The sequence below is a fragment of the Pestalotiopsis fici genome (assembly GCF_000516985.1).
Source record: "Pestalotiopsis fici W106-1 unplaced genomic scaffold PFICI_Scf_2, whole genome shotgun sequence".
Lineage (NCBI taxonomy): Eukaryota > Fungi > Ascomycota > Sordariomycetes > Amphisphaeriales > Sporocadaceae > Pestalotiopsis > Pestalotiopsis fici.
The window spans coordinates 6,407,992-6,433,376 of NW_006917092.1; the positions used below are offsets into that span (position 1 = coordinate 6,407,992).

At 49.2% G+C, this 25,385-nt stretch overlaps 11 protein-coding genes across 11 annotated transcripts; 8 read left to right on the top strand and 3 right to left on the bottom strand.

Moving 5' to 3' along the window:
* Positions 1-189: 189 nt before the first annotated feature.
* On the top strand, positions 190-1,608 carry PFICI_04132 (uncharacterized protein; the record flags this gene model as incomplete). The annotated part of the gene is made up of 1 exon (XM_007832713.1): positions 190-1,608. The coding sequence occupies one exon, from the start codon at positions 190-192 to the stop codon at positions 1,606-1,608; it is 1,419 nt and encodes a 472-aa protein (XP_007830904.1).
* Positions 1,609-1,864: 256 nt separating this feature from the next.
* On the bottom strand, positions 1,865-3,788 carry PFICI_04133 (uncharacterized protein; the record flags this gene model as incomplete). Its single annotated transcript, XM_007832714.1, has 5 exons — positions 1,865-2,244; positions 2,296-2,509; positions 2,590-3,210; positions 3,262-3,498; positions 3,564-3,788. 5 exons carry the CDS (start codon positions 3,786-3,788, stop codon positions 1,865-1,867), a joined length of 1,677 nt encoding a protein of 558 aa, XP_007830905.1.
* A 1,057-nt stretch (positions 3,789-4,845) lies between these two features.
* On the top strand, positions 4,846-6,006 carry PFICI_04134 (uncharacterized protein; the record flags this gene model as incomplete). Its single annotated transcript, XM_007832715.1, has 1 exon — positions 4,846-6,006. The coding sequence occupies one exon, from the start codon at positions 4,846-4,848 to the stop codon at positions 6,004-6,006; it is 1,161 nt and encodes a 386-aa protein (XP_007830906.1).
* Positions 6,007-6,607: 601 nt separating this feature from the next.
* Positions 6,608-7,835, top strand: PFICI_04135 (uncharacterized protein; the record flags this gene model as incomplete). Its single annotated transcript, XM_007832716.1, has 6 exons — positions 6,608-6,766; positions 6,827-7,104; positions 7,155-7,281; positions 7,344-7,445; positions 7,495-7,563; positions 7,635-7,835. 6 exons carry the CDS (start codon positions 6,608-6,610, stop codon positions 7,833-7,835), a joined length of 936 nt encoding a protein of 311 aa, XP_007830907.1.
* A 691-nt stretch (positions 7,836-8,526) lies between these two features.
* PFICI_04136 (uncharacterized protein) lies at positions 8,527-11,745 on the top strand (the record flags this gene model as incomplete). Its single annotated transcript, XM_007832717.1, has 1 exon — positions 8,527-11,745. The coding sequence occupies one exon, from the start codon at positions 8,527-8,529 to the stop codon at positions 11,743-11,745; it is 3,219 nt and encodes a 1,072-aa protein (XP_007830908.1).
* Positions 11,746-11,960: 215 nt separating this feature from the next.
* On the bottom strand, positions 11,961-13,059 carry PFICI_04137 (uncharacterized protein; the record flags this gene model as incomplete). Its single annotated transcript, XM_007832718.1, has 2 exons — positions 11,961-12,490; positions 12,549-13,059. 2 exons carry the CDS (start codon positions 13,057-13,059, stop codon positions 11,961-11,963), a joined length of 1,041 nt encoding a protein of 346 aa, XP_007830909.1.
* A 963-nt stretch (positions 13,060-14,022) lies between these two features.
* Positions 14,023-16,266, top strand: PFICI_04138 (uncharacterized protein; the record flags this gene model as incomplete). The annotated part of the gene is made up of 1 exon (XM_007832719.1): positions 14,023-16,266. One exon carries the CDS (start codon positions 14,023-14,025, stop codon positions 16,264-16,266), a length of 2,244 nt encoding a protein of 747 aa, XP_007830910.1.
* A 1,898-nt stretch (positions 16,267-18,164) lies between these two features.
* PFICI_04139 (uncharacterized protein) lies at positions 18,165-18,992 on the top strand (the record flags this gene model as incomplete). The annotated part of the gene is made up of 2 exons (XM_007832720.1): positions 18,165-18,433; positions 18,497-18,992. 2 exons carry the CDS (start codon positions 18,165-18,167, stop codon positions 18,990-18,992), a joined length of 765 nt encoding a protein of 254 aa, XP_007830911.1.
* A 305-nt stretch (positions 18,993-19,297) lies between these two features.
* On the bottom strand, positions 19,298-20,389 carry PFICI_04140 (uncharacterized protein; the record flags this gene model as incomplete). The annotated part of the gene is made up of 1 exon (XM_007832721.1): positions 19,298-20,389. One exon carries the CDS (start codon positions 20,387-20,389, stop codon positions 19,298-19,300), a length of 1,092 nt encoding a protein of 363 aa, XP_007830912.1.
* Positions 20,390-22,430: 2,041 nt separating this feature from the next.
* On the top strand, positions 22,431-23,009 carry PFICI_04141 (uncharacterized protein; the record flags this gene model as incomplete). Its single annotated transcript, XM_007832722.1, has 2 exons — positions 22,431-22,654; positions 22,709-23,009. The coding sequence occupies 2 exons, from the start codon at positions 22,431-22,433 to the stop codon at positions 23,007-23,009; spliced, it is 525 nt and encodes a 174-aa protein (XP_007830913.1).
* An 883-nt stretch (positions 23,010-23,892) lies between these two features.
* On the top strand, positions 23,893-25,216 carry PFICI_04142 (uncharacterized protein; the record flags this gene model as incomplete). The annotated part of the gene is made up of 2 exons (XM_007832723.1): positions 23,893-24,735; positions 24,788-25,216. 2 exons carry the CDS (start codon positions 23,893-23,895, stop codon positions 25,214-25,216), a joined length of 1,272 nt encoding a protein of 423 aa, XP_007830914.1.
* Between the last annotated feature and the right edge of the window lie 169 nt (positions 25,217-25,385).

Consider the following 25,385-nt stretch of genomic DNA (forward strand, 5'->3'; position numbering starts at 1 on the left):
TACGTGCCGTGTAATGAGTAGATTCGGCTTCTTCGATCCGACAGTTATTAGTTGTTCTTGACATACTGTTTCTATTGACCGTATCGAGGGATGCCGACCGTACCTGATGCCAACCAAAGATCACTACGGTCTCCTTCGCGAAGTTTTTTTTTTTTTTTCCCTTTAATGATTCTTTCCTTATAACAGAAAATGACACCGGAAGCCACGCGCATCGTCTTGGAAAACGTGGACTTTCGTTTACCCACACAAGTCACAGACGACAATAGTGTCGTCGCTTTGAAAAGCCTGGTCTTTGAACCGCTTGTTTGGTGGCACCCACATGGTTGCGTTAAGCCCGGCTTGTTTGCCAGTTGGGAGAGCTCACCAGATGCTCGCTCATGGCGATTCCACATACGCGACGAAGCCATCTTCCACGATGGCCTTCGATGCACGGCCGATGTGATTGTCACATATATCCTTGGGTTTCTTGATTCCCGCGATTATTTCGGCATGCCCTGGAGCTACAGTCGCTACTTCGCACATGCAAGGATTTCTGCCGAAAGTGAGACCACTGTTACCATCGAAACCCCGGCACCATTCCCTGATGTTCTTGAAGTGTTATGCGATTTCTGGCCATCACGAATCGATGCCGCTGATAAACCTGTGCTTGGCACCGGTCCTTATAGCGTCAGGCAATTTGAACGAAACGATGGAATCGGCAGAGCAACTTTGGAAGTATTGCGTCCGAGTAAATCGCACAAGTCGCATGTGATTGTCGCAACTCAAGAGCCCGATGGTGCCAAACGCCTCCAGTTATTACGCGACGGCAAAGTGGACGTGGCACTGAATCTCGAGCGGACAAGGAACCTTCAGCTCCTCAACTTTGACTCGAGCCTCAACTGGGGCAAGACACACAGCACATTATCTGTGATTTATTACTTGAACTGTCCCGAAGGTGTGTTTTCTTCGCCCGAGTTGCGCCTCGCCGCCAATCTGGCGCTCGACAACGCTGCATTAGTGGATAAAGTCTATCAAGGACTCGCGACACCTTCTGCCAGCATCGTGAGCCCATTTCACCACGGCTTCGTAGAGGCAGCATTGCAGCCCATACCATATAATCCAGACCAGGCTCGACGATTGGTGAAGAAGTTTGGTTCCGAGCAGAATTTGGAATTAAAACTGCGAAGTCCAACCTACATGCCCGAGCACGCGGAGCGCATCTCCCAATTCGTGGCATCGGCGTTGGAGTCAATAGGATTTAGTGTCCAGGTCGAAGTCGAGACGAATAGACCTGAGTACGCGAGGCAGATTGGGCTTCGAAAGGAAATTGGTGATTTGGCACTTTTCGACTCCACGCCCAACAGCACGTTCCGCGTCCTTGACGACAAAGTCTCGAGCGATGCACGCAATACCTGGTGGCTAGGATACCACGATGACGAGCTACAGAAAAGATTTCGCGCAGCGCGACAAACAATCGCAAACAAAGAAAGGGCTGAAGCTTATGGGAGTTGTTTGGCGAGATTGCACGAGAATCCTCCATGGTTATACATTGCACATCCAGATGTTGTATGGGCGAGCCGACCAGGGCTCTCTTTGAATATAGGACCCTCCGGTGTCTTGAGTCTCTAGATTGGACTCATTATGTTGGGATAAAACAGGTTAAGTATAACTGGTTATGCGAAATCTCATTCTATCATGTCACAATAGACGCCTCTCAAGTTTGCAACCCACTATAACATGTTTCATGCTCATGGACCAGTCACGGAAGGATTTGAAGACGAGTTGCTGCTAGGTAGGTATTCCATCTACTAATTGATTATTAGGTTGAGTATATAAAGCGAAAACCCCTGCCCTTTGCCAATGTGCATGCAAACCAAGTATGTCTTCATTCCAACCGTTCCAAGTGGACCTTCATATCGCGCGGTCGCACAGTCAAGCCTGGATTCTCAATGGTGAATGGGCTCACATCGCGCAAGACACGAAAGTTGCGAATAATCTCCACGAGAATAGTTTTAATCTCATAAAGGGCAAATTGACGACCGATGCAGATGCGAGGACCATTAGAGAATGTTGCGAAAGCGTAAGGTGATGATTGCTCCTCGGTCAGATTATCCCAGCGATCTGGGTTGAATGTTTCCGCATCTTCACCCCAGATGAGGGGATTCAAAGACGTGACGGCTGCGACAATCTCGAAGGAAGAGTCTTTAGGAATATGTATTCCATCGACTATGACATCGCCGCCTGCATGGCGGTATATAATGGTTGCTGCGATTGGTGAGCAACAAGTTGCACAATAGTCGAAGGATACAATCTTACCTGGAGGGTATAAGCGCAGAGCCTCCCTGACAAAGTTATTTAGGTAATGCAGACTATCCAAGTCGGCGAATGATGGACTTGGTCTTTTGCCGATGATACGGTTGATTTCTTCGCGTAGCTCGTGTTGAATATCTTGATGGGATGCCAAGGTGTACATACTCCACGACAGGCAGTTTGCCGATGTGTCGTGACCTGCGCCGAGGAACTGAAGGAGCTTCCAGAAAAGAAATGTCAATCAAATCATCCCGCATATTGTGCTAGAAATGGATCCGTATGGGGAGAAACCAAACTCACATGGCCGGTTATATGCGTGGACGGAATGCCCTCGGCAGAACCGCCCGGCATACTTTCCTCAATGATGAATGACAGTAAATCTTTGAAGTCGTCCTTCTTATGAATACCCTTGGAGAAGGCATCCCGAATAGTCGACTGTCGCTGTTGTATCAACTCGCGAAGGACCGTTTGCAACCATCGCTTTGCTAACTTGTATTCACGATTCGCTTTGATAGGCAGCCAACGGGTGGGAAAGAACATGCTACCAAACATGAGGATTTTTCCCGTCAGATCAGGCCCAAAGATTGTGGTGTACGCCTGGTGGAAAGAGTAATCTGATGGAGTGGTAGCAGTAGTCCTAGTCGCTGTGGCATTCGATGCCAAATAGTCTAGCTCAATGCCAAAGCTTGTGACACCCATGATGCTCAAAGTTGCCTTTGAAAACGTATCAGTGCAATCTATCATACCAGTACCACTGTCTGATGATGATTCAATGGCATGATCGATCAACGAGCACACTTCTCGGGCTTTTGATATGAAAACTGGCTCTAGCCTCTTGATGCTGCTAAAGGAGAAGGAGCTAGTAAGCATCTTTCGAGACGCTCGGTGTTCTTCGCCTTCCAAGGTTGCTATCCCTTCGCCCTGACGGCGTCAACATGATACATTCGTGCTTCGTTACGTTCATTCACCTACTATAAAGTCTCTCGTCATACGCAGCCATCGGTCTGGTTTCCGAAAAGTATAACAGTGTGTCTGAAATATGTCCTTGTGTGCATTAGGGCTGTTGGGAAGGAGTATCTCGGTGTTCGCGAATGTGAGAAACCGAATAACTGGTGCATCGGGAAATTGTTTCATCCATTGAACGTATAATGCTGCCGGGGACTCGGCATGGATCAGATTCAAAGCCTGGCCAAATAGAAAGTGGTTTCCCTATTGAGAGAGTATTAGCGCTCTAGTCTGATACGTTGCGACTGACTTTAGACGTTACAACAGACCTCGGGGGTGGGCAAGTGGCGAAGTGGTGAGAAGTATCTATGATACAAAAAGACGCGATAGATTTTGGTCAGCAGATAAAGGATGAAAAACATGACAAGAGAGTCATGAACAATGTTTCTATGGTCGAGTTGCTCTGATGTATGGGCTCCAGTTTGTGTTCTTAACCATGCACCCTGAAGCACCGTCAGTAGAGCAGCAGCACCTGCGCAATATATCGCATCCATGGCACTGGGTTCAATGATCGAAGCTGGTAAATTCAGAAGAAGAAGAAGAAGAAGAAGAAAAGATAATATCTTTAATCTCTTGAGTAGACAAATATTTGTTCTAAGCTCATTTTATGAATGAGTATTCTTTGGGCCGCAACCGTAGCATGCACCGTTCGCACACGCTCAATTTCGCTCATGCTACAGCGAAGCTTGGCTATCAAAACGGTGCGATCCTTTATTGGATGCATATATACAGGGGCAAGTAAAGGAGCCAGGGTATCTGGTGCTTTGCAGCTCTTGGCTCTAACAGAACCATTCTGATTAGAGAATATATATGCTGTGCAACGTGAGAGACAATTCCGATTTACTAGTCGAGGAAACTCCGCCAACAAATTTCCATGCCCAAAGAAGAAGCACAGACGTACTTAGTCAGTACACGTTCCACCAAGAGCTGCGCAAAACGTATATTGAAAATCGAATAGCCTATGAGAGGCATGAGATAGGCAATGTCTCAGTCAGCCCGTGGTCATTTGAGGGGTTGGGAGTCGTTTGTTCCTGCCCCTCCCTCCTCCCGCTCACTTCTGTTCTTATACTAGTCAGCCCATAAAGACTTGGATTTGCATCGCACAACCGGCAAAGATGCGTCTTGGCTTTCTGCATGCAAGTTGCAATGCAAACAGTTGATTGTCTTCGATAAAGCTAGACTCTTTAGACGGGGTTGTAAGTTGACGTCGCGACAACTTCGCTTAGCATACTGGCGCGAGCTTACTTGATAAAGAAATTCGTATAAGGAGCTCAAACCAGCTGATCAAGCCTTTAATGGGGTTCTAAAGCTTGAAATGAATAAAATGGTTGCGTATGTCACATACGTATTCATCTAGAATGGGATACGGATGACTTTAGATGATCGTCGTAATACCGGAGGGTCCGAATAGTGGGGTAAATGGCCGACGGAGCTGTCGGATTGCCGATACTTCGTGTAAGTGGCAAGCCGTACAACTATATTATTCAAACTTGTTTGACAGAATTGGCGGAAGAGATCATCCCATACTCATCAGCCTCTATGCATACAGCCATGGGTTCTTCTTCAGATGCAATCGAGTCAAACGAGGGCCAGCCTCGAGCCTGGAAAGCACAAGATGTTAGCCGCGACACGTCCTGGGCGATGCGCCTTACTCCCAAACAAGCAGAAGGCTTTACCTCAGCTCTCAAACATGCGAAGCAAATAGGCAAACCTCTTCTTGAGATGACTCGAGCAGACTACCCTTTGCCCGATACCTCACGCCATGCGCTCGAACAGGCCGTCGAAACAACACAAGGTCGGTGGGGTATGTGTCTTGTCAAGGGCTTCCCTACAGATGACTGGAGTGAGGCAGACATGCGCCTGGCTTACTGGGGCATGAGCCTTTACATGGGCGTGACCAGGCCACAGAATCGGGCTAGCGAGGTCATCAACGACGTACGAGACGCTGGCGGTAGTTACAAAGTCAAAGGAGGTCGTGGCTACAACACAAACGCTGAGCTTGACTTTCACCAAGACTCGGCCGACGTGGTGTCTCTTCTCTGTAGGCGAACTGCAAAGTCTGGTGGTACCAGCAAGGTCTTGAGCTCCATTGCTTTGCGGGACCGCGTCCAAGAACTGCGGCCCGATCTCATCCCGGTACTACAAGCCAACAATTGGTTTCATAGTTTCCAAGGCCATCAGGACCTTGCGCAGCCGGAGTTCTATCGCTGTCCAATCTTTGGAAACGATCCCGAACACTTTTGCGCACGCGCGAATCGCAAAAACACACTTGCGGCGCAGACTGACTTTGCCCGAGTCCCTCGTTTGACAGCACAGCAAACAGAAGCACTCGATCTCTTGGACTCCATCATGCCATCAGAGGAGTTTTGCTATTCCATGGAGTTGGAAAGGGGAGACATGCAGCTGCTAAACAGCTTTGTCACTCTTCATTCGAGAACTTCGTTTGAAGACTTTGAAAACCCTGATCAAAAACGCCATCTTATGCGTCTGTGGCTGTCCATTCCCATCTCGATGCCGCTTCCCGCAGAATGGGCAGAGTATTGGGGTGATGTCAGAGCTGGATCTGTCCGAGGTGGTTATAGAGGGACTGCAATCACATCCGAATTCTTGGAATATGAGAAGAGGCAATCAGAGGTCATGAAAATGGCATTTACTCCTTGGAAGCCCCTGATTTGCAAAGAGGACATGGCCGCAATATTACAGGCACCGTAATGGTGTTTTATTATTCAAGTATAATCTAGCCGTAGGTAAATTAAATCTCGGAATTTTTCAAACTGCATCGTAGGGTAGCCAAGCAAATGGGGCGGGTCCTTGAATTGTAATGTTTAGATACCTCTCTTTCATCGAGGATGAATGCATATGCCCTTGAATCGAGATGTTCATGTTCAGAAGGATATGTTCACCCGTCTCGGTGGCGCCTCATACGTACACGTTCGGACATCCGACGGAAGCGTTGCGGCACCGATATACGAAATGTGGCGATTCGCCATGCTCAAACAGAAATAGGGAAATAACCATTCGTCGCTGATCGTGTAGGGTTCCCCGGATATAAGCTCTTTCGGCGGGAATCCGTGGCTGGGCCAGGTTCTCCGCAGAATGTGCCCCCCGCATCTGGCACCCTACCTACAGGATGCCATGTACCTAAGGGTCCGGATCGTCCGAACTAATATTATAGCCCTTCAGGCTGTTAGGCGGAACGGGTCCGCAAAAGAATGGCCTTCGGTTAACGTAAGTCTGAACCAAGAATATTTATACTGACAGAGATGACCTCGTCAGCCCCATTGCTTGTATAATCAACAGCACCACCGATAATATGTCACCTACGCAGAATCGAGTAAATGGCGCAGACGAGGTTTACATGAAACCATCAACCAGGCTTCGAAAACTCATTTCTCAGGATGGTGTCTGTGTTCAAGCTCCGGGAGTATACGATGGCATCTGCGCTCGCATTGCCATAGAGCAAGGTTTTGAGGTCATGGCAAGTCTTTTGACCATTCTCGACCTCAATCGGGCGGAATTGACTTGAGTATAGTACCAATCTGGAGCAATGACAACAGCAGCACGGCTTGGCAAAGCTGACTTGGCGTTTGCTTCGTTAAATGATTTTGCGCTGAATGCTCAAATGATTGCCAATATTGACCCACGTGTACCGCTCATTGCCGACGCTGACACGGGCTTTGGCTCTCCGCCAAATATTGCTCGCATGGTACAGATGTATGATCAATGTGGGGTTGCCGGCTTTCATATTGAAGATCAAGTGGCCAATAAGAGATGTGGCCACCTCGAGGGCAAACAGCTCGTTGATATGGAGTAGGTGAAGCCCCTAGCTATCAAGTGAAAGGCACTGACTCTGCGGCAAGGACATGGAAATCTCGAATACGAGCATGTGTCCTGGGACGAGAAGCCATCTATGGACACAGCGACATCGTCATCATAGCAAGAACAGACGCTCTGGCTGTAGAAGGCTTTGAGTCGGCTCTGAATAGGGTAACGATCATTGACGCATCTGAAACATCTCCTTGAGCCAATGAATATTGATAGATCTATAGCTTCTTGAAGCAAGGGATTGCGGCGCCGACATGGCCTTCCTAGAAGCCATTGAAACAGAGGAGCAAATCAAGCACGCTGTTCAGGCTCTGGCACCGATGCCAGTGAGTTCCCTTCATCATTATGAAGGTGATGACCAAACTAACGAGATAGCTCATGATTAATTGTGTCTCCCTGGGGAAAACACCTTGGTTTCCGCCCAAGAAGCTCGCTGAACTGGGTGTAAAGGCAAGTATTTAGCATAACTAATGACTGAAAATTGACTTGAAGCATATCGCTAATCATACGAATAGTTGGCCATTTACCCTGGCGCAGCTGGCAAAACGGTCATTCATGCTATTAGAAGGTCATACAAGCTGCTGCTTGAGAAGGGCGAGGATGATGCTGCCACCATGGGACTTGAACCGCGTGGGTTCTTTGATGTTATGGGACTGCAAAAAGAGATGGAGATCGACCGTTTGGCTGGCGGGAACGCTTTTGGGCATATGGCCTAGGAGGATGGAGAGAAAATTCACCAATAAATCGCCCCAGGACTCAGGCCTGATGCGGCACAGGCTGCGAATACCTGATACATCAGGTATCTAGGCAGGCAGTTAAGTAGTCATCTCGATTTTCACTAAATTGACTAGAAATATGAAGGGAAAAGAGAATTTGGAATGGTTGTGAGTTCTTCGAGTCGCCGGCGACATGGACTCTGATGAACCGATTTGCGGCGGATACACACCAATTTTACTGGGGCATAACGTGTTCGTCTGGGGAGGGAGGTTAACGGTTAGCCTTAATGGTTCCTCACCGCCGCTACGCCCCATTCCCGCAGCACCTAAGCCGCTGCCTAAGCCACCCAGATCTTCGCAGTCCAGCGACCTTTCTAGGGCGATATGACTTGCAACCTTGGAAGTTGATCTACCGCCGGGTGAGTCAAGCGCCGACTGCGATCCACCCAAAACAGACCTCATTCAATGAAAATCAACCTTATTCTGTAACAGAGGATATAATAAGAACAACACTACGAGTTGCCATGATGTTTTTCGTGATATTAGCCTTTCTCGGATTATGCGCAGCGAATTGGCTACACTCGCTCCTTGCTTGAAAAAGTTCTCTCATTTAAATTCCGACACAAAAAGCACCCGAGTCCATCGACCATATTCACCAGCCAGTTCAAAGTGGCCAAACCTCAACACCAGCATGGCCGAAGCAACATCGTCGTCGCAGGTCTATGACTTGTTGATCCTGACAGATGCAACATCTTCAATGGACGAATACCTGCACGCTCTAAACCAGTCACTGCCAAAAATCATCTCCATTTCCGCTCTGACTGGCGCCTTTGCCCGTATAGGTGTTATGGCGTACAGAGACTATTGCCGCCCAGGTCTTTTAGAATGGTCCGGGTGGTTTGGCCGGGACGGCGACATTGGTCGAGATGAGCTGCTGCACTTCATGCGCAGTGTACGTGCTCAGGATGGCGGCGACTGGCCAGAAGCAACAAAGACAGGTCTGGCATCGGCCTATTCAGTCATGCGCGAGGATGCTAAAACCTTGGTGCTACTCTACGCTGATGCGCCGCCGCATATGGGCGGCTGGGACAACGGTCCAAATTACAAGAAGGAAATCGAGTACCTGACGGCAGAAGGGTGCAAGCTGAGCCCTTCGGCCGGACTGTTTGCAGACTGGGTTTCGGCTGCCCGTACACTTAATGGGACGGGGCACGGCGCGAAGCAGGCTCAAATATTCTCGATTGTCTGCAGCCATACGAATGAAGCGTTCGGTCCGTTCATGTACATGTCTCATCAGACAAAGGGTACATGTATTCAGATGAAGTCGCCCGATTCGCCGTTGATCTCGAAGCTCACCATGTCGGTGCTTCTGGCTTGGATGGGAGTCAAGAAGGCGGGTGAGCCTGAAGAAACGTTTGATGATGCATTCAATCTATGTTACAACAATCTCGACGATATCGATGCCTTGGAAAATGAAAAGGACCCAAAAGCGGACATATATTTTGTTCTCCAGCGGTCCCAGGTAGAGGTCTTTAGATCTAATATCTGTCAAAATACACTGTCGGACGAAAAGCAGCTCCGTGCAATCATTACGCCGCGAGACATTCCTGTTACTGATTTCGCCAAGCGCTATGTAAGCGACGAGGACTACCGGAAGATCGTTGTCGAAAATCTGAGCAAGATTATTCGCGAAGACGTATCTTCTATTACCCTTAATCCCGTATTCGGGGCTCTTTGGCGAGCGGTTTGCAATGACCGGAGGAACGAGGCACGGAACGTTCTCATTGCAGATCTGGGAGTAAGCATCGCGAACATGGGATCATCGAGTGAAAAGTCAAATTTGCAGACTTGGCTTGCAGAGTCTTACAATTATGCGGCCGAAATTGCTGCAATGATTGAAGAAGTTCCGCTGGCAGAACGTTTCCCGTGCGTTTTTCTCGATCCAACACAGCATTGGCATCTCCATCGAAGTGAAGACGGAGATGAAGACGATCAAAAGGATGGTACCATTACGTCTTTTACTTGTAGTCAACTGCTGGAAATCGGGAGGTCATGCGATTCCAAGATACTGCGCCGTTTGGGTACGGTCCTCACCAGACTGACGTATGTCACGACTCCTGAGGAGCTGCCTAATCATGTCATGGGCATGAAAGATGATGAGCTTCCACGAATCCCAATCGCGCTGGCCAAACAGCAACATAACAGGGTATTCTGGAAGATTCTTCTTCACCTTGTTGTTCCAGGAATTAAGCTAGGTGCCCGACCAGCAGCGTTGCTCGCGGCGCTGAGTATTCGCATGGGCATGAGACCACTCATGAATGCAGCCGACTATGAGATGGCCGCCTGGAAAGACAAGTGGAATAACATCAATGCCTCAGAGACTTGGAATGCCGACTGTCTGGCACTCATATTAGATGCTGACAAGAGTTTCGAAGCAAGGCGCCGTGTTCTAGACGTGCCTCAAGAACTTCAAGAAGCCAGTTTCCTCAGCACTGAGGATAGACACCTATTCGAGACGCTCGTCGACTATGGCATGTTAATGGCAAATCTTAACACGACTCTCACGGCAAAAATTGGATGGAAGCCAACAATGTCAAAGGTTCCGATTGGACCCCTCGTGGTGTGCAAGGCTTGTCACTTCCCTCGTTCGGTCAGCATGATGGCCCACAAAGGCATATGCGGCAAATGCATCACACCGAAGGCGCAATACGTTTACGGCGTCACCAAAGCCGAGTCCATTCTCATGAGTGTGAGTCAAGGGACCACCGAGTCCCATGAAGCCTCGTTTGTCGAGTGTAGAATCATTACGTGCCGAGCCCAGTACGTTGTGTACAACGTAGATGGCCTAAAAGTGCATCCCAAGTGCTACTACTGTCGCTTTGTCGGGACTGATCGAGCTCCATGGGTGGAATGTCGCAAATGCCTAAATCGGATGATATGGCCTCACGAGTACCGCCCGCTTGATCAGGATGTCGCTCAGAATTTTCTCTGCTCAGCATGTAACAGTGGCCGGGCCACCATTGTCGATTTCGAGATAACGCTGGCGGACCTATGCAAAGAGAATGGAGATAAATGGTTACTCCGCCACGATGGAAAATTGGAGAAGCCCTTCGAAGACCGTTCACTGTTCAAGACCGTGTTAGAAGCTGGCATCGATATATTTGCTGAGCATGTCGAAGTCTTGCCGCAATCCAATACCGATCTGAGGATCGATGGAAAGATCATTCATAATGCGGCAGAGCTCAAGTCCGCATTGACCAGCTGGATCAAGTCCCGTCGTACCGAGGCCGGATTGTGCAATCTCTGTTTCTCGAACTTCAGAAAGAGCACTCTTCGATCAGCATGCGGACGGTCTGGGTGCGGCCAGAGGATATGCCGCGACTGCAAGGCTTCTTGGTACAGTATGAATTCCCGTGGTCGAATTATCAATACCGCAGCCCTCTGTTGCCCATTTTGCAGACGGGTACCGTCGCCTCGCGCTGTACCAAAGTCCGATCTTGTCTTCCTTGGGAACTTGAAGACCGCTGTTGAAGACTCAGGGGCGTGGATATATGCGTGGTGTTGCGCCTGCAGCTTCGCAGAGAGGATGATGGAGCGTGTCTGTGCTCAAGGGGCTCCGCCCGAAGTCCGGGACTGGGAGTGTGAAGACTGCAGCGCATTTAGGACGCATTCAAATGAGAGCTTGCTACGGCAGGCCATCATCCGTCACTGTCCGAGGTGCGATGTGGCCACCAAGAAATTGCGCGGATTTGACCATATCTCTTGTGGGTGTGGAGCACATTGGTGCTTTTTTTGTTGCAGGCAGCTCCCCTTAGATGATATATACCGGCATATGGCGAATGTGCACGGTGGCCTTTATGACATACTCGGTGCTGAAGATGACGACGACGTCGAGATGGATTTGGATTGATAAATGGCGTTCAGATTTGGTTCAATGGTAATTGTTTGTCATATACCTTACATCATTGGAATTCACCAAAATACATGTATACATATTTCGGGCAGCTCCTTAAATACTCATCGTTATGAACTATAGTATAATTTGTATAATATTTCAGCTCATGGCAGACTATGACAAGCAGTATCAAGGCTCAAGCTATCTCAGAATATTGCGAATGATTCCTCTTAGTCAAGTTTGATGCATACCTTGCCAATGTGTTGGCCAGTTAGCATGTACTCCAGTGCGGCAATAACCTCATCACGGCTGAATCCGAATTCCTTTTCAACAGGAACTTGCAGGCCCTTGACTGTGATAAACCTTGTGCACTCCTCCAATTGCATCTTGGACCCAACCATGATACCACGCAGGAGAGCGCCCTTGGACAGGCACAGCGCAGCCACATCGGGCATTTGGTCCTGGGGACACTTTGCCAGGAAGCCAATGGCTGAGATAATTCCGCCATAGGCTACAGCTTCCATGCTCTGCTTGATCGTCCCTGCTCCTCCGTTCTCAAAGATGTAATCTGCTCCTAGGCCACCGGTCAGCTTCTGGACCTCGGCACCCCAGTTGGGATTGTTCTTGTAGTTGATTATATAGTCTGCGCCGTATTGCTCCTGGACGTATTGAAGCTTCTTGTCGGAGGAAGATGTGATGATGGTTCGAGCGCCGGCAGCTTTGGCGAGGATCAGACCGGTGACGGAAACACCTCCAGTGCCTAGGCAGGAACTGTCAGTACAAAACATTGGGGGAAACAAATATGGAGCGAGACTCACCCATGAAGACAACAGTCTGGCCGGGCAACAGAGGTTTGTTACCGTACAGAGCATTCCAAGCAGTCGTACCAGTGCAGACCAATGCGGCGAGTTGGGAATAGCTGAGTGTCGAAGCAGCTGGTACCTTGATCAAGGCAGTCCAAGAAAGCGCAATGTACTGGCAAAGACCGCCGTCTACCGGACCACCTAGTGCACCGTTCCAGTTAAGGATCGGCCCGGCGATGGTCGTCGGGTCAAAAGTCGAGATGACCTTGTCGCCCTTGGCAAAGCCAGTAACAGCACTGCCGACGGCCACGACATCTCCGGCAATATCCGATCCTGGCACAGGATTTTCCTTGACATTGAATTGGTATTGGCCAGTCGCGATGGCAACATCACGGAAATTCAGGGCAACAGATCGCACTTTGACCACGACCTGATCCTCGGATGGTTCAGGTACGGGCTCATCAACGACAACAAGGTCGTGAATGGACTTGCGCTGGGGCAGGCGGAAGACTTTCTGAGTAGGCATTGTGAAGTTATATTGATTTAAATACTTTGAGATGTGTTTCGTTTTGTTGATAGTCAGCCTTGTAGTGCTTGTGCTTGAGAGATTGTGTGCTCATCCAACTCGGCCAAGATGGATCATCTTATACTCATGTTTACCTGGGGCCAAGCATTGCAGAGCCGTTAGTGACATGACCATTAATAATTAATTAATAATGGAATTGTATTAATAATTGAATTGATGTGAGGCATGTTCAAGGGGCGTAGACTTCCCAAACTTCTGCCCGAATCTGCTGTGGGAGCAAGAGTATTCATCGACCTTTGATAACAGTGCCATTGGGGTAGATATTCAGCTTGCATGAAGCACGGCCCTAATTTGACAAAAAGTCCTATAATTCTGCAATCCACTATCAATAATCTGTCCAATCGTGTACTAGAACCAGCACGGAGGTATTCCAATACTCGATAGTTGTCCAGGACGTCTGTTTGAGATGTGCTCTGAGCCCCTTACAAACATAAGCCGCGCATTTAGAGCTCCACTCTCGGACATGATTTTGGGGTAAATGGTGCGTTTATAGAGCGTAAGCAGCATAATTACCCCAATTCTACTCCAACACTTGATACCGATTCGGGGGCCGGACAAGCCGCTTCAATTTCTACCCCATCGGCCATCCTCTTCCTCGGGCCGCGCGCATTCGGGTGCATCATTCAAGTGGTCGCAGCACTGCATTTCTTCCCCAAATTTGCGGCAAGCCATGAGAAGAGGTCGTCCAAGGGCTGTCGTAGAGCCGTGCAGGTTCTGCGGTAGAGTCTTTAGGCGTGCAGAGCACCTACACAGACACGAGCGTACACGTAAGCCATGCAAGAACAAGGTCGTTTGTACATTCTATGACCACTTGTTGATCTTCCACAGATACCCGCGAGAGGCCTTTCGTCTGCGAGTGCGGCGAGACTTTCTCCCGACAGTGGGTATTTCCTACCTTGATCGATGAAGATTTGCCTTACGCGGTATTACAGAGACCTCCTATCCCGCCATCAACGTCTTTCCCATTCTGAAGGGGCTGCTACCAATGATGTAACACCCAGTCAGCTTGATGAGAGCGTCCCCGAGATCCAAAATAAGTCCAGACTCCCTGTCAATATCGAAACATTTGCAGCTCAAGAGCTGCAAGAGCTCAACTACCTGCCCAACGCGACGACTACCACAGCCGTCGCGCAAGATGGCCAAGGGCCAGAAAACAGAGACTTTTCAACTCAAAGTATGAGCTGGATCCCGCAACCTCTTGACAACGAATATCATGTGATGCCAAATATGATGCTGGATTATGGCAATATTCCAGAGAGCCAATTCCTGTGGGACAATTTCCTCATCGCTGATCAACCTGCTCCATCTGAGTTTTTTGGGACAGATACTGCAACTATGAATCAGGTTGCTGGTCCATCTCAGCATGTCCAATCGTCTTTTCCATTCAATCAAATGTCATCTCAGCCGGGCTTTCAAGACAGGAATCCATCGAGCCCAGTAACAGATCATGGGCAGTCCGACAACTTGAGACTACGTTTGCCGTCACTTGAGCCAGCTATTCAACCGCCAGAAGAACACGCACGCGAGCCAAACCGTGCTCCAAATCCGAAACCATTCGTTGTTGTCAAGACCCCGTGGAAAATTTCCACTGAGGACTATGTCCGCATTACAGAGAGATTATCCTCCGCCAATCCAGGCCTGTTGCACTCCAGTAACTTTCCATCACGGCACACATTGTCGCGTTATCTGGAGGGCTATTTCCGAGGCTTCCATGATCACTTTCCGTTTCTCCACATGACAAGTTTCTCTGCAGTATCCCTTGCCCCCGAGCTCCTCTTGTCACTTGCTGCTATGGGTGCTTTCTACCGCTTTGAGCATTCGCAAGGCCATAAGCTGTACCTCTCTGCCAGGAAGGCTATCGATAGCAGGATTGATGCGATCAGAGCAGAGGAGGCAGCAGGTACTCAAGGTACTAAGAGTAGCGGACTTCCTATACTGCAAGGCCTTATTGTCCTTCTGACACTAGCATCTTGGGGCGACAATCGCCTTTCCCGCGATGCCATGTCTCTTTCCAGCCAAGTGGTCATGCTAGCTCGGGATCTTGGCATCAGTTCACAAGAAAAGGTATCTGACAGCCCAAGTTGGGAATCTTGGATCATGGCCGAGGAGCGCTGTCGTACCCTCTGGTCAGCTTACTCGCTGCTCACACTGCAGAACATAATCAGCGATATGACTCCCATGGCACTCAATCGAGAGATATCGATGGACTTGCCTAGCTGCAACTGTGTTTGGAGAGCACAGAACTCAGTAGAATGGGCTCAATACAAGGCAGAAGAAACACTATCCTTTCCCAAGGTACTGCGAGACTTGTTATCAGGAGTTCCCATTCATCAGAAGAAACTTATTTCATCTTTCGGCAATTATGTTCTTATCGTCGCCATCATTCAACAGGTCTTCCTGGCTCGATTGGGAACATGCCAACTAGATGACTCGGAGAGTCCACTTGGAAAAGAGTCGATCCAAATCATGGAGACGACTTTGCTATTGTGGCAACAGTCGTGGGAGGCGACATATGAGTCCACACTAGACCCGTCGTCTCCAAAAGGGCCCATGGGCTTCAATTCCACGGCACCCCTACGCTTGGCCTATATCCGGCTGAACTCGAATGTGAGCCCTGCCAGCCGAGGTATCTACGAAGAGACTCCGTGTGGTAGCGACGGATTCATGAAGGCGTTTCATAAACCTTTGCATAGGTCATCACATACAGACCGCGCTGTACTGCAGTGCATCTATGCCCTCAGTGTTCCTGTGCGAGTGGGGGTCGCATTCGTTGCTCGAACACAAACGCTTCACTGGAGCGCACAGCACGCCATATGCACTTTGGAGTGTGCCTTTTTCCTCATACAATGGTTGAGGTCACTGTCCACGCGTGAAGACGGTGATGTATACTACAATATCCGACTGGGTCTCTTGAGACCCGATGAGCAAAGACTCTTGGATATGCTCATTAGCCTAATTAGAGAAACCGACATGGCTAGTACTGTCGAGTATCCTGGTCCACAGCAGATTATTGCAAAAGGTCTCATTGTGGCAGTTGCTAAGCTGTGGGCTGGAACAATTGAGGGTCTGCAGGTATTCGAGATTGTACAGAAAGTTGGAGAACGATTGCAGGCACTATCTGCATACTTGCAGGCAGAGAGGATATGAAAATTTAGATCTGACAAGTGGGGGTGATAGCAGATATGATTGAGGCATGGAAACTTTTGCCATCCGAAAATTTGCGTACCTGTCACCACTAGGCCGATCAATCAGACAAGCTGCTCATACCGCTTGAATGATGCTTACAAAACCAATATCGCAACCAGACGTGATGTCCAAATGCACAACCATCCTGCGATTCGTGGTGATTACGGTCGAGGAGTCAACTCCTACTTTTTACAGCCAAGTGTCAAGCAGCTAAGAAACATGCATGGTCACAAAGTCAAGGAAAACAGTCATGGATACTACTATTATACCATCCATAGGAGTGCTGCATACTTCTTATCACCCAAGCTTTACTGCATTGAGAAGAATCCCGCGTTTAGGTCACCGTCGCGAACAGTGGACCGTGGAGAAATGCGTGGACTTTCCAATGTTCAAGTCAAGGGAACGGCTTGATCGCGGGATAATCACTTAAATCCAACACCAAGAATCCACAAGTATCTGCCGAGGTACCTTGTTACGTCTTTGTGAATCCACCAATCAACACACAATTGCCTGTGCGGTCAGTTCCGGAGTAAAGAAAAATAAGAGAGAAATATCCCGCTGGTCTCTAGCGCCTAGTGTACTATGTGGCAGGTTAGCAACCCAAAGGTGTTTACTATAGTAGTGCTCAAGATAATGGAATCACGCGTACACTGAAAAATCTTCTAGGCCGCGAAATCATGGGGGCCACGGCAAGCAGTAGTCTATTCACCGCCAAGCCTCCCGAGTCAGTAATACAAGCCAACCACGTTGTTTGGGTATCCAGTTGCGACGGCAATTATTCAAACATTTCATCAGCCAAGGGATACCAGAGGCAGCCAAGATCTGGGGAAGGGAACTCCAAGAGAGCCGCAGAACAATACTACAATGAAGAGGTCTTATTCGGATCTGTTCCGTCCGTGCTACAATACCACTAGCATCTAGGTAACCTAAAATCCTGGTCGGGTTTCAAGCCAAAATGCGGGCCACTGCGCGCTACGTTACGAACCTTTTTTCTATTACCTGCTGGAACGGGCTTGGGCTATTTCAGGACCTAGCATCATGCCCTTGCAGTTGTTCGCCAAAAACTGAAAAGTGTAATCAAAACGGGGAAGATACAGGTAGCAGTGAATGATAAGATTGGAAATAAGCTTCTAACTAAGCTTTTGCCAATTTCTCAAGCGATGCATTGGCGATGGGCGATGTTACCCACTGAAGTCCATAACCAGGGGTCCTGCACCTCCAAATGCTGCTTACTCGAAGCAACGACGGCCCTTCCGGAGACATTGGCGTTGACACAATATCGACTGAAATACTAATAAGAATAATCTAGGTACTTCACATTTCGGGAAGTCCTATAGTGATTTTGTCCCCCCTGACCCCCCTCTGCCGTAAATCCTGCTGCAGAGATGGTGTATCTCACCATGACTAGGCGAATCGCTGTCGGTCAAATGCCCAGCTGACCAATCTGACTCGCAAGGTCTTTGCTCCCTTCACATGGCCAACGTCCTGTAATCTAGGACCGTTTTTCCACAGATCCACCTCGGTATGGGCCTGGTTACCAAGGGTCACATATCACCTACTCAGAGCAGCATCGTCAGTTATTGAATCGGTCCAGCCTGACATGACAATCTCTCGTGTTTAGTCCACCTGCGAAAGAGGGATTAGTGTAAGATGCACTTCGCAAAGGCCGTAGATAGACCACAGACAGATTATAGACGACCCGTTGCAATATCCCATGACTATAAAGACCACAAATGATGCCGCATTCTAGACTTCTTCTCGTCTTCAGCCAAGCTCTAAGAGACAGACTCCTCTCGGCCCTTCGTTCTCACCGCCAGCCCTAGTCCCAGACATCCAGTCTTGCCAATCCCGTCGCCATCATGAAGTTCTCTGCTGCTATCCTCGGCCTTGTTGGCATTGCCACGGCCCTCCCTCAGAACATTCCTGCTGTTGCTCCCAGGCAGCTTACCCGTCGCACTGGTGGCCGCCCGCAGCACTTCTCGTCGCCTATCAGCAGAAACACCAGCTACCCTCAGTACTCGAGCAACTGGGCTGGTTCTGTCCAGATCGGCACGGGTTTTACCAAGGTTCAAGGAACCATTACGGTCCCAGATGTGAGCGGTAGCAGTGACAGTGCTGCAAGCGCTTGGTAAGTCAAAATGATGCTGGATCATCTGCACGAAAACCTTGCTAAGATATTCTACGTGTATAGGGTTGGTATCGATGGTGACACATGCAGCACTGCTATTCTGCAGACTGGTATCTCCTTCTACGGCGACGGATCCTTTGACGCCTGGTACGAGTGGATTCCGGACTACTCGCACTCCTTCTCCAGCTTCGACATTAGTGTCGGAGACAAGATCTACATGGAGGTCGACGCTTCTTCCAAGAAGGCCGGCGTCGCCACGCTGGAGAACCTGACCACCGGCAAGAAGGTCACGCACTCCTTCTCGAGCAGCAGCACACCCTCTTCCCTGTGCGAGACCAACGCCGAGTGGATTGTCGAGGACTTTGAGTCTGGCGGCAGCCTCGTCCCGTTTGCAGACTTTGGTAGTGTCACCTTTACTGATGCTTCTGCCACTGGCTCCTCCGGCACCGTCACTCCCCGCGGCGGCACCATCATTGATATCCAGGACTCGAGCAACAACATCCTGACCGACTGCACTACTTCTGGAAGCGACCTCACCTGCAAGTACACTGGCAACTAAATGTCTTGTGGTGGTATTTAAACGAGAGCGGAGCTAGGGGCGAGAAAATATCATGTGTTAGCGTTGTTGGATGTTACGATACCAAGGAATCATTTGTTTCAGGATCTATGTGATGGATACAGTTGATTGTCCTTAAGCTTCAGTTGTGCATATTCAATTCAAACTTTTAAGCCCTACAGCTCGACTTTTCCCATCTCTCCTGTCTTTTCTCGTCGAAGGGCGAGCTTAATCGTTGCACTAGTCTTGATGCACGCCACACTTGAAAACTCAATCTCATGACATTAAACGTCCTGTATGCACATGAATCATGCGCCCACTGCCGATTCGATGATGGCGAATTTGTCCTTCTCCGAATCGAGGACCGCTAATGCATCATAGGGCAAGGTGACCATCGGCGTGGTGTGTCCGAAATCAACGCCAAACAAGATGGGAAACGGTTTTTTGGCCAACGGTCCTTCACACAAAAGTCCAGTGATTGCGCCCGTATACTCTGCTATAAGCTCGGGCGTATCATAGCCGTACGGTCGTCCCACCACCAGGCCAGCCGCGTCCTCAAAGACGCCGTGTGCAATCAGGTCGGCTACTCCAGCCTGAACTCTGTGAAGTGGGTTGCCGTAATTCTCATCATCGCCCGAGGCTGTTTCGAGAAACACTATCCTGCCACGCCAATCTGGTGAGATGGCTCGAACGCCCCCGAGACGCGCCATGACTGTCAAGCAGCCCCCAAACAGCCGACCATGCCCCTTACCTTGCCGCAACCATCTCCACCCCGGTGTTGCGCTGAGTCGTGGTGTCGCCACGGAACTGGGTTCCTTGAACATGGCGGCCATATCAGGCGCGTAGGTCACAGATCGCGCAACATCTCCAATCGGCTGGGTGTCTGCAATGGTGCGGAAGAGATGTTTCTCAACAAAGGCAAGCGGAGAGGCCTCGTGGTCAGCATCGGCGGCCTTGGAAGCACCTAGCTCCGGAATAGCGCCCGGGCCGTAAAAGGTGCGCAGTCCAGCGATGGCATGAAGGAACCAATGCAAACCGGTAATGTCAGAATAACCGACAACGATCTTGGGATCGGCGCGGATAGCCTTGTGGAGCTCCGTATCAGCAAGAAGGCTGGGTAGCAGCTCCGTGAACGACGGTCCGCCAATAGTGCAAATGATTGCCGAGATGGACGGGTCAGTAAATGCGGTGCGGATTTCGGACAGGCGATTGGCTATCGACGATTGAATGCCGGAATCTGGTCCCAAGTATATTTCGCGAATTTTGTAACCCTTTGCGACTAGGAGAGCAGTTGCCCGCTCCATGGCAGCAGGAATAACATCATTAAGCCGTGCAGACGGCGAAATGAAAGCTATTGTTGCGCCGGGCTTAAGTGCTTTAGGGACAATGGCCGAAGGCATTTTGCGTGTCTCTTGCGCTTCTGTCTTTTGTGATCCAGAACAATGTAAGTCGTGTGTATTATTCTAGGATATATGGACACTGATACTGTAAGACGAGTGTGCAATTAAGTACGTCGGCCGGATGGGGGATACCCAGTATTAATATAGAGACAATGGCGCCATCAAAACCAAATGCGGGGTGCTTGCAATTTGGCGGTTCTCAGATCATGCAAGGTGTTTTGTTAATCTGCCTTAAAGATTTATAAGAACAGACGAATCCCACATGTGGGTTAGCCAGCCCCCAAAGCGGTTTTACGCGCATTCCGGCGATGATTCATTTATAAGCATGTCTCCTGATGAGAGTCGAGGAAGGTGGTATCACAGCATGAAAGGCGTAAATGTTGCCCGAAGGGCGTGGATGTAAGCTGGGTTCGTCGTAACAAGGCACTGCGTTGAGTCATCGAGACTGATGCAGGGTACTGGTTGTTGGCGCAGGAATTCTAGAAACGTCGGGGGTGTAATCGTGTAAGCGGGCCACTAAGAGAGCGCTATATTGCGTTCCAAGTTGTGCTAAACCTGGTTGACAATTGCCAAAGTGGCCACAAAGGAATGCGTCTATATCCAGCTGTTTTATTTTCAATCTGCAACTACAGTAGAAACCCTGCTGCATAGTGGCATCCACTGGGTTTGCATTCATGACTTTGCTCGGCAGTAGGAAGAAGGGAAGTCGGCAATCTGTACCGACCAGGCCAGCCAAACAACCACCCAGACGTACCCAATCAGTTTCCGCAGACTCTTTTGCAGTATTTACGCCATCATGACTCCAGGGCAACATCTTTCTTTCCAGTAGATTGACCCACGGGTCCAACACGCCTTCTAGCAGCAAAGCGCCGAATAGCATCACGAACCATATTGCTTCTCCCCAGCAGCCACATCTCGCACATGCCCTGGGATACTTCAACCAGGCCATCAGCGTGTGCATCTCACCATTCTCCAAGAAAATGAAAAGTGCAATTAAATAGCGTATCATGATGCCTTTGCGGATACTCAGATATCTGCTCAATATCCGGAGTACCCATGTACTCAAAGATCGGTAGACAAGTGCACGGCCATGCATTCGTCGAGGATGGCGAGAATCGCGTCCAACTCTATAAATATCATCACTTGTTACAGAAAGCTCTACTAGCGATGCATCTAAGACTACTGCCTATTTCTGGATCATATTCGAGTAGTTTCGACTTCGCCTTCATTGTTGTTCGTTAGGAGCACAAGTGCCTAGGCAAGCGTTGGGCAGGCCACGGGTGTAGCACTCGTTACTACACGTAGGGGCGATATAGCATGGGACGGTCTTGGTAATTTACTTGATAACTCACCTATCTTTCGCGCTTCTCGCCTTCAATACACTACAGACTTTCTCTCCATGACCGTTATTTAATCGATGATTTCAGATATACAAGAAACTTTTCCAGGATCATGTACTCGACCCGAGCTGGCAGTGTTCACATCAGTCCCGCTGATCCAAAGATCAATCCAACTGTCGGCTCCGATAGATTGAACGTCCGGCAGATGTAGAGCTCCTGGCGCCGGTATTACCAGGAGCTCTGAAGGTATCATTGGCAGAGAGCAGCTTAGCGAGTATTGCAACGGCACATCTCTGGACTTGAGTGATCTCAAGGTCGTCAAGACTTACAGTAGGGTATCAATCTATATACGGTGCATGAAATCATCTCAATGCCAACGCGTAAAAAGCCCCGATCACGGTTCATGCCGCTTCAAAGCCGGTCACTGATATAATTCAAGTAAGCGATGGTATCACGATCCGCTAGGACGTTTCTTTTTCAGCTTTAGAACTTGTTAGTGCTAGAGAAATCGGAAGTTGCCATAGTACATGCAACGATTGGCGGCTGAGACATGCATAGTTCGGTAGTCTGCCGAACAGTCGCAACCAAAAAGCCCACGTATGCCTCATCGTACTTTTCTCAATTGAATTTTCCATTCTTTCCATCTGATCAACCACAAGGTACTTCAAGTGACAATGCAATTGGGGTATGCAGGTCTGATCATGGCGAGCCTCGCTTCACGTATTACAAACGACTTTGCGCCTCTAAACATCTCTGCGCTTGCGTCGGTCAATGGATCATCGACTATACAATGCTGGCAGCTGGCCGCAGTTCCAGTCGAAGCCAGATCTGCACTCAATTTCGAGCTTGGGAACACGACCGAGGCAACTTGGTCAATCATCCAGCCGCAGACTGTAGTAGGGGAGGCTTGGGCTCCGGCAGTACAGTGAGAGTGTCGCATCCCTCGTTCAAGAACTTTCTGACTAAGCATCTTCATAAGACTGACCATGGTCATGAACGGGATGATTCATGTCTCTGCACCAGCGGCACAGCACACGGGATATTCAAGTACAAAGGAAGGCTCCAACGTTGTCGGTGCAGTACCTCCGGTTCAGGGATATTTTGTTCCAGGTACCTTATCATCCTCGGTTCTCATCGCAGCCGATCTCAAGGCCACAAGCAACATCGCAGGGCACTTCACCGAGTTCCCCGGCAATGAGCCCACGGTATTGGTCCAGATACCTTTCGTCAATAACGAGCCACCCAAGCACACGGTACTATATGACGGCCAGTGTAAATGACGCTGCGGTACCATGGAAACACAAGTCCCTGTTGGGGTTATTCTGGCGGCATAGCCATAGCAAATTTGAGGGTGTATATCTGAAAGCATTCGAGTCTATGGACCCATCTTGTGACTATGCAAAACATCAAACGAGGAAAGAATGGCACATAAGACGCGTCCAACATGATAATTCAAGGCCTAAAGCAAATCAACTCATGAGAGTGGGGGAAAGCTCATGTTTAATATTCAATAATGATGGTTTAACTGAGCGAGGTTCAATCTCAGCCCTCCTAGTGCAAGATTCCAGAGTGTCAATGAAACGTGAGTAGCCACAATGAAATATCTAGGTGGCGATCGGCTTATGTGCTGTCCTATATAGATGGGCTGGTGTTAGAATTTCCCTGGAAACATATGTCCAAGGTTCCTGAGCGAATCACTCTTCACATACGCAATTCGAGAAAAGACATCTTATTAATGAGCTGAGTCAACCCATCCACCACAATATATAACTCCAATATTGTGACGACACTGATAAATAGAGTTTCCAACATTCTGCAAGCGCAGCGGGATGGATCTCAGAACTTTCCATCAGGCCAATCGTCATTCGCGGAACATTGATACGGTTCTGCCGGTCGAACCTTGCTAGTCGAATAGTGATCAGGCCGGCCGCTGCGTAATATTTTGGGGTTCAAATCCGTAATATTTTCGGAGGTCCACTACTCCACTTGCATGGAGTAGGTAGCATTGGGTTATCTCTCCACAATAGGAACTGAAGTGGTGCGACGCGCGACAGGGCCAATGGCACCTTCGAGGTGCCTATATCTTGCTGAGCTATTCCTTCTATTGGATGCCAAGGCGAGATAACGACCTTTTCCCATCTACGAAAAACGAAATAGCCCACCATGCCTACGTTGGAAGACAATAATGGCGATGGCCACATACGCGTAGGTATCATGGGCGCTGGTATCGCCGGCTGCTGCCTCGCTATCGGCCTCTTGAAGAACCCACGACTGGATGTTCATGTCTACGAGAGATATAATGAGACAAAGGCACACGGCTCGGGCCTCGCACTCCACGCCAATGCCCTCAGGTCCATGGACTTGATTTCCCCTGCGATCAAGAAGGCGTATTTTAGAAAGTCTCACTACATGGCCAACGAGGAGGAGATTGAAATGGCGACGCAGTTCATCCTTGCCGCTGGTGACAATGCTAGCGAACTCGTTGCCGAGCTAGGAAGAGCAAAAGGTCGGCGGACCGTACACCGGGCGCACTTGATTCAAGGCCTGATGGAGGACGCCATCCCCGCTGAGCGAATTCATTACGGCAAAAAGCTGTCAAATATTGAAGAGGATCCAATTACACGCAAGGTTATTACGACTTTCAATGAAACGGAAACTGAGACCTTTGACGTCGTCTTCGGGTCTGAAGGAGTGAGCAGCATTACCAGAAAATTCATTTTGGGTCCTAATCACCCGGCTGCCACTCCGGTAAACCACGAGCAATGGAGACTGTTCCATACATATGTCAGAATGGAAGATGCTAAGAAGGTTGTCCCTAATGAGTCTATTGAAAAGGTCCGGACCTACTGTTTGCCGGTCGGCTACATCAATGGTATCCCGGTAGATCTTGGCCAGACTTTCAGCATATGCTGTTATCAAAGAGACGAGAAGTGCCCTGTGCAGGGAGCACCTTTTAACGCAAAGCTTTGGAAAGGCTACATGCCCGAAGTCGATGCACTGATATCTGTAAGTCATGTTGTTTGTATCGTCTGTGGTCTCGGCTGATAACTTGGCACAGTGTCTGGAACGAAGTCCTGGAGAGACGTGGATCCTTCAGGATCATGACCATGCTCCGACGTACGCAAAGGGTCACGTGGCTATGATTGGCGATGCGGCTCATGCCACATTTCCACATGCTGGAAATGGCGCCGCTCAGGCTATAGAGGACTGCGCTGTCCTTGCTGGTATCTTTTCAAGCCTGTCGAACACTGATGAAATCGATCCGGCACTGCAGGCGTTTGACGTGGTTCGAAGACCGCGCAGCCAGCGCGTCATTGACATTACGAGGCGCTTTGGAATTCTTTACAGCAAAGAGCCTGACGACATCGATGTGAATTCGATGAAGGCTGAAATGAAGGAAGGCGGAATGTTCACCAACGGTGTTGATATGGAGGCTCAAGTCAAGACCGCTATGGACCTTTTTGAAGAAAAGAAGGGATACAACTAAGTCCCGGCGCCGCATCGATCTGCAATCATTTTCTATCATGTTTTACGCGTAATGGATTGCATGAGTGCCTGCTCAACGTACTATTTTCAATCGTAGTCTATGAATATACTTATGCTGCGATTCATGTTTATTTCCTGCAACATTAGGTAGCGACTTATTCTGTATTCAG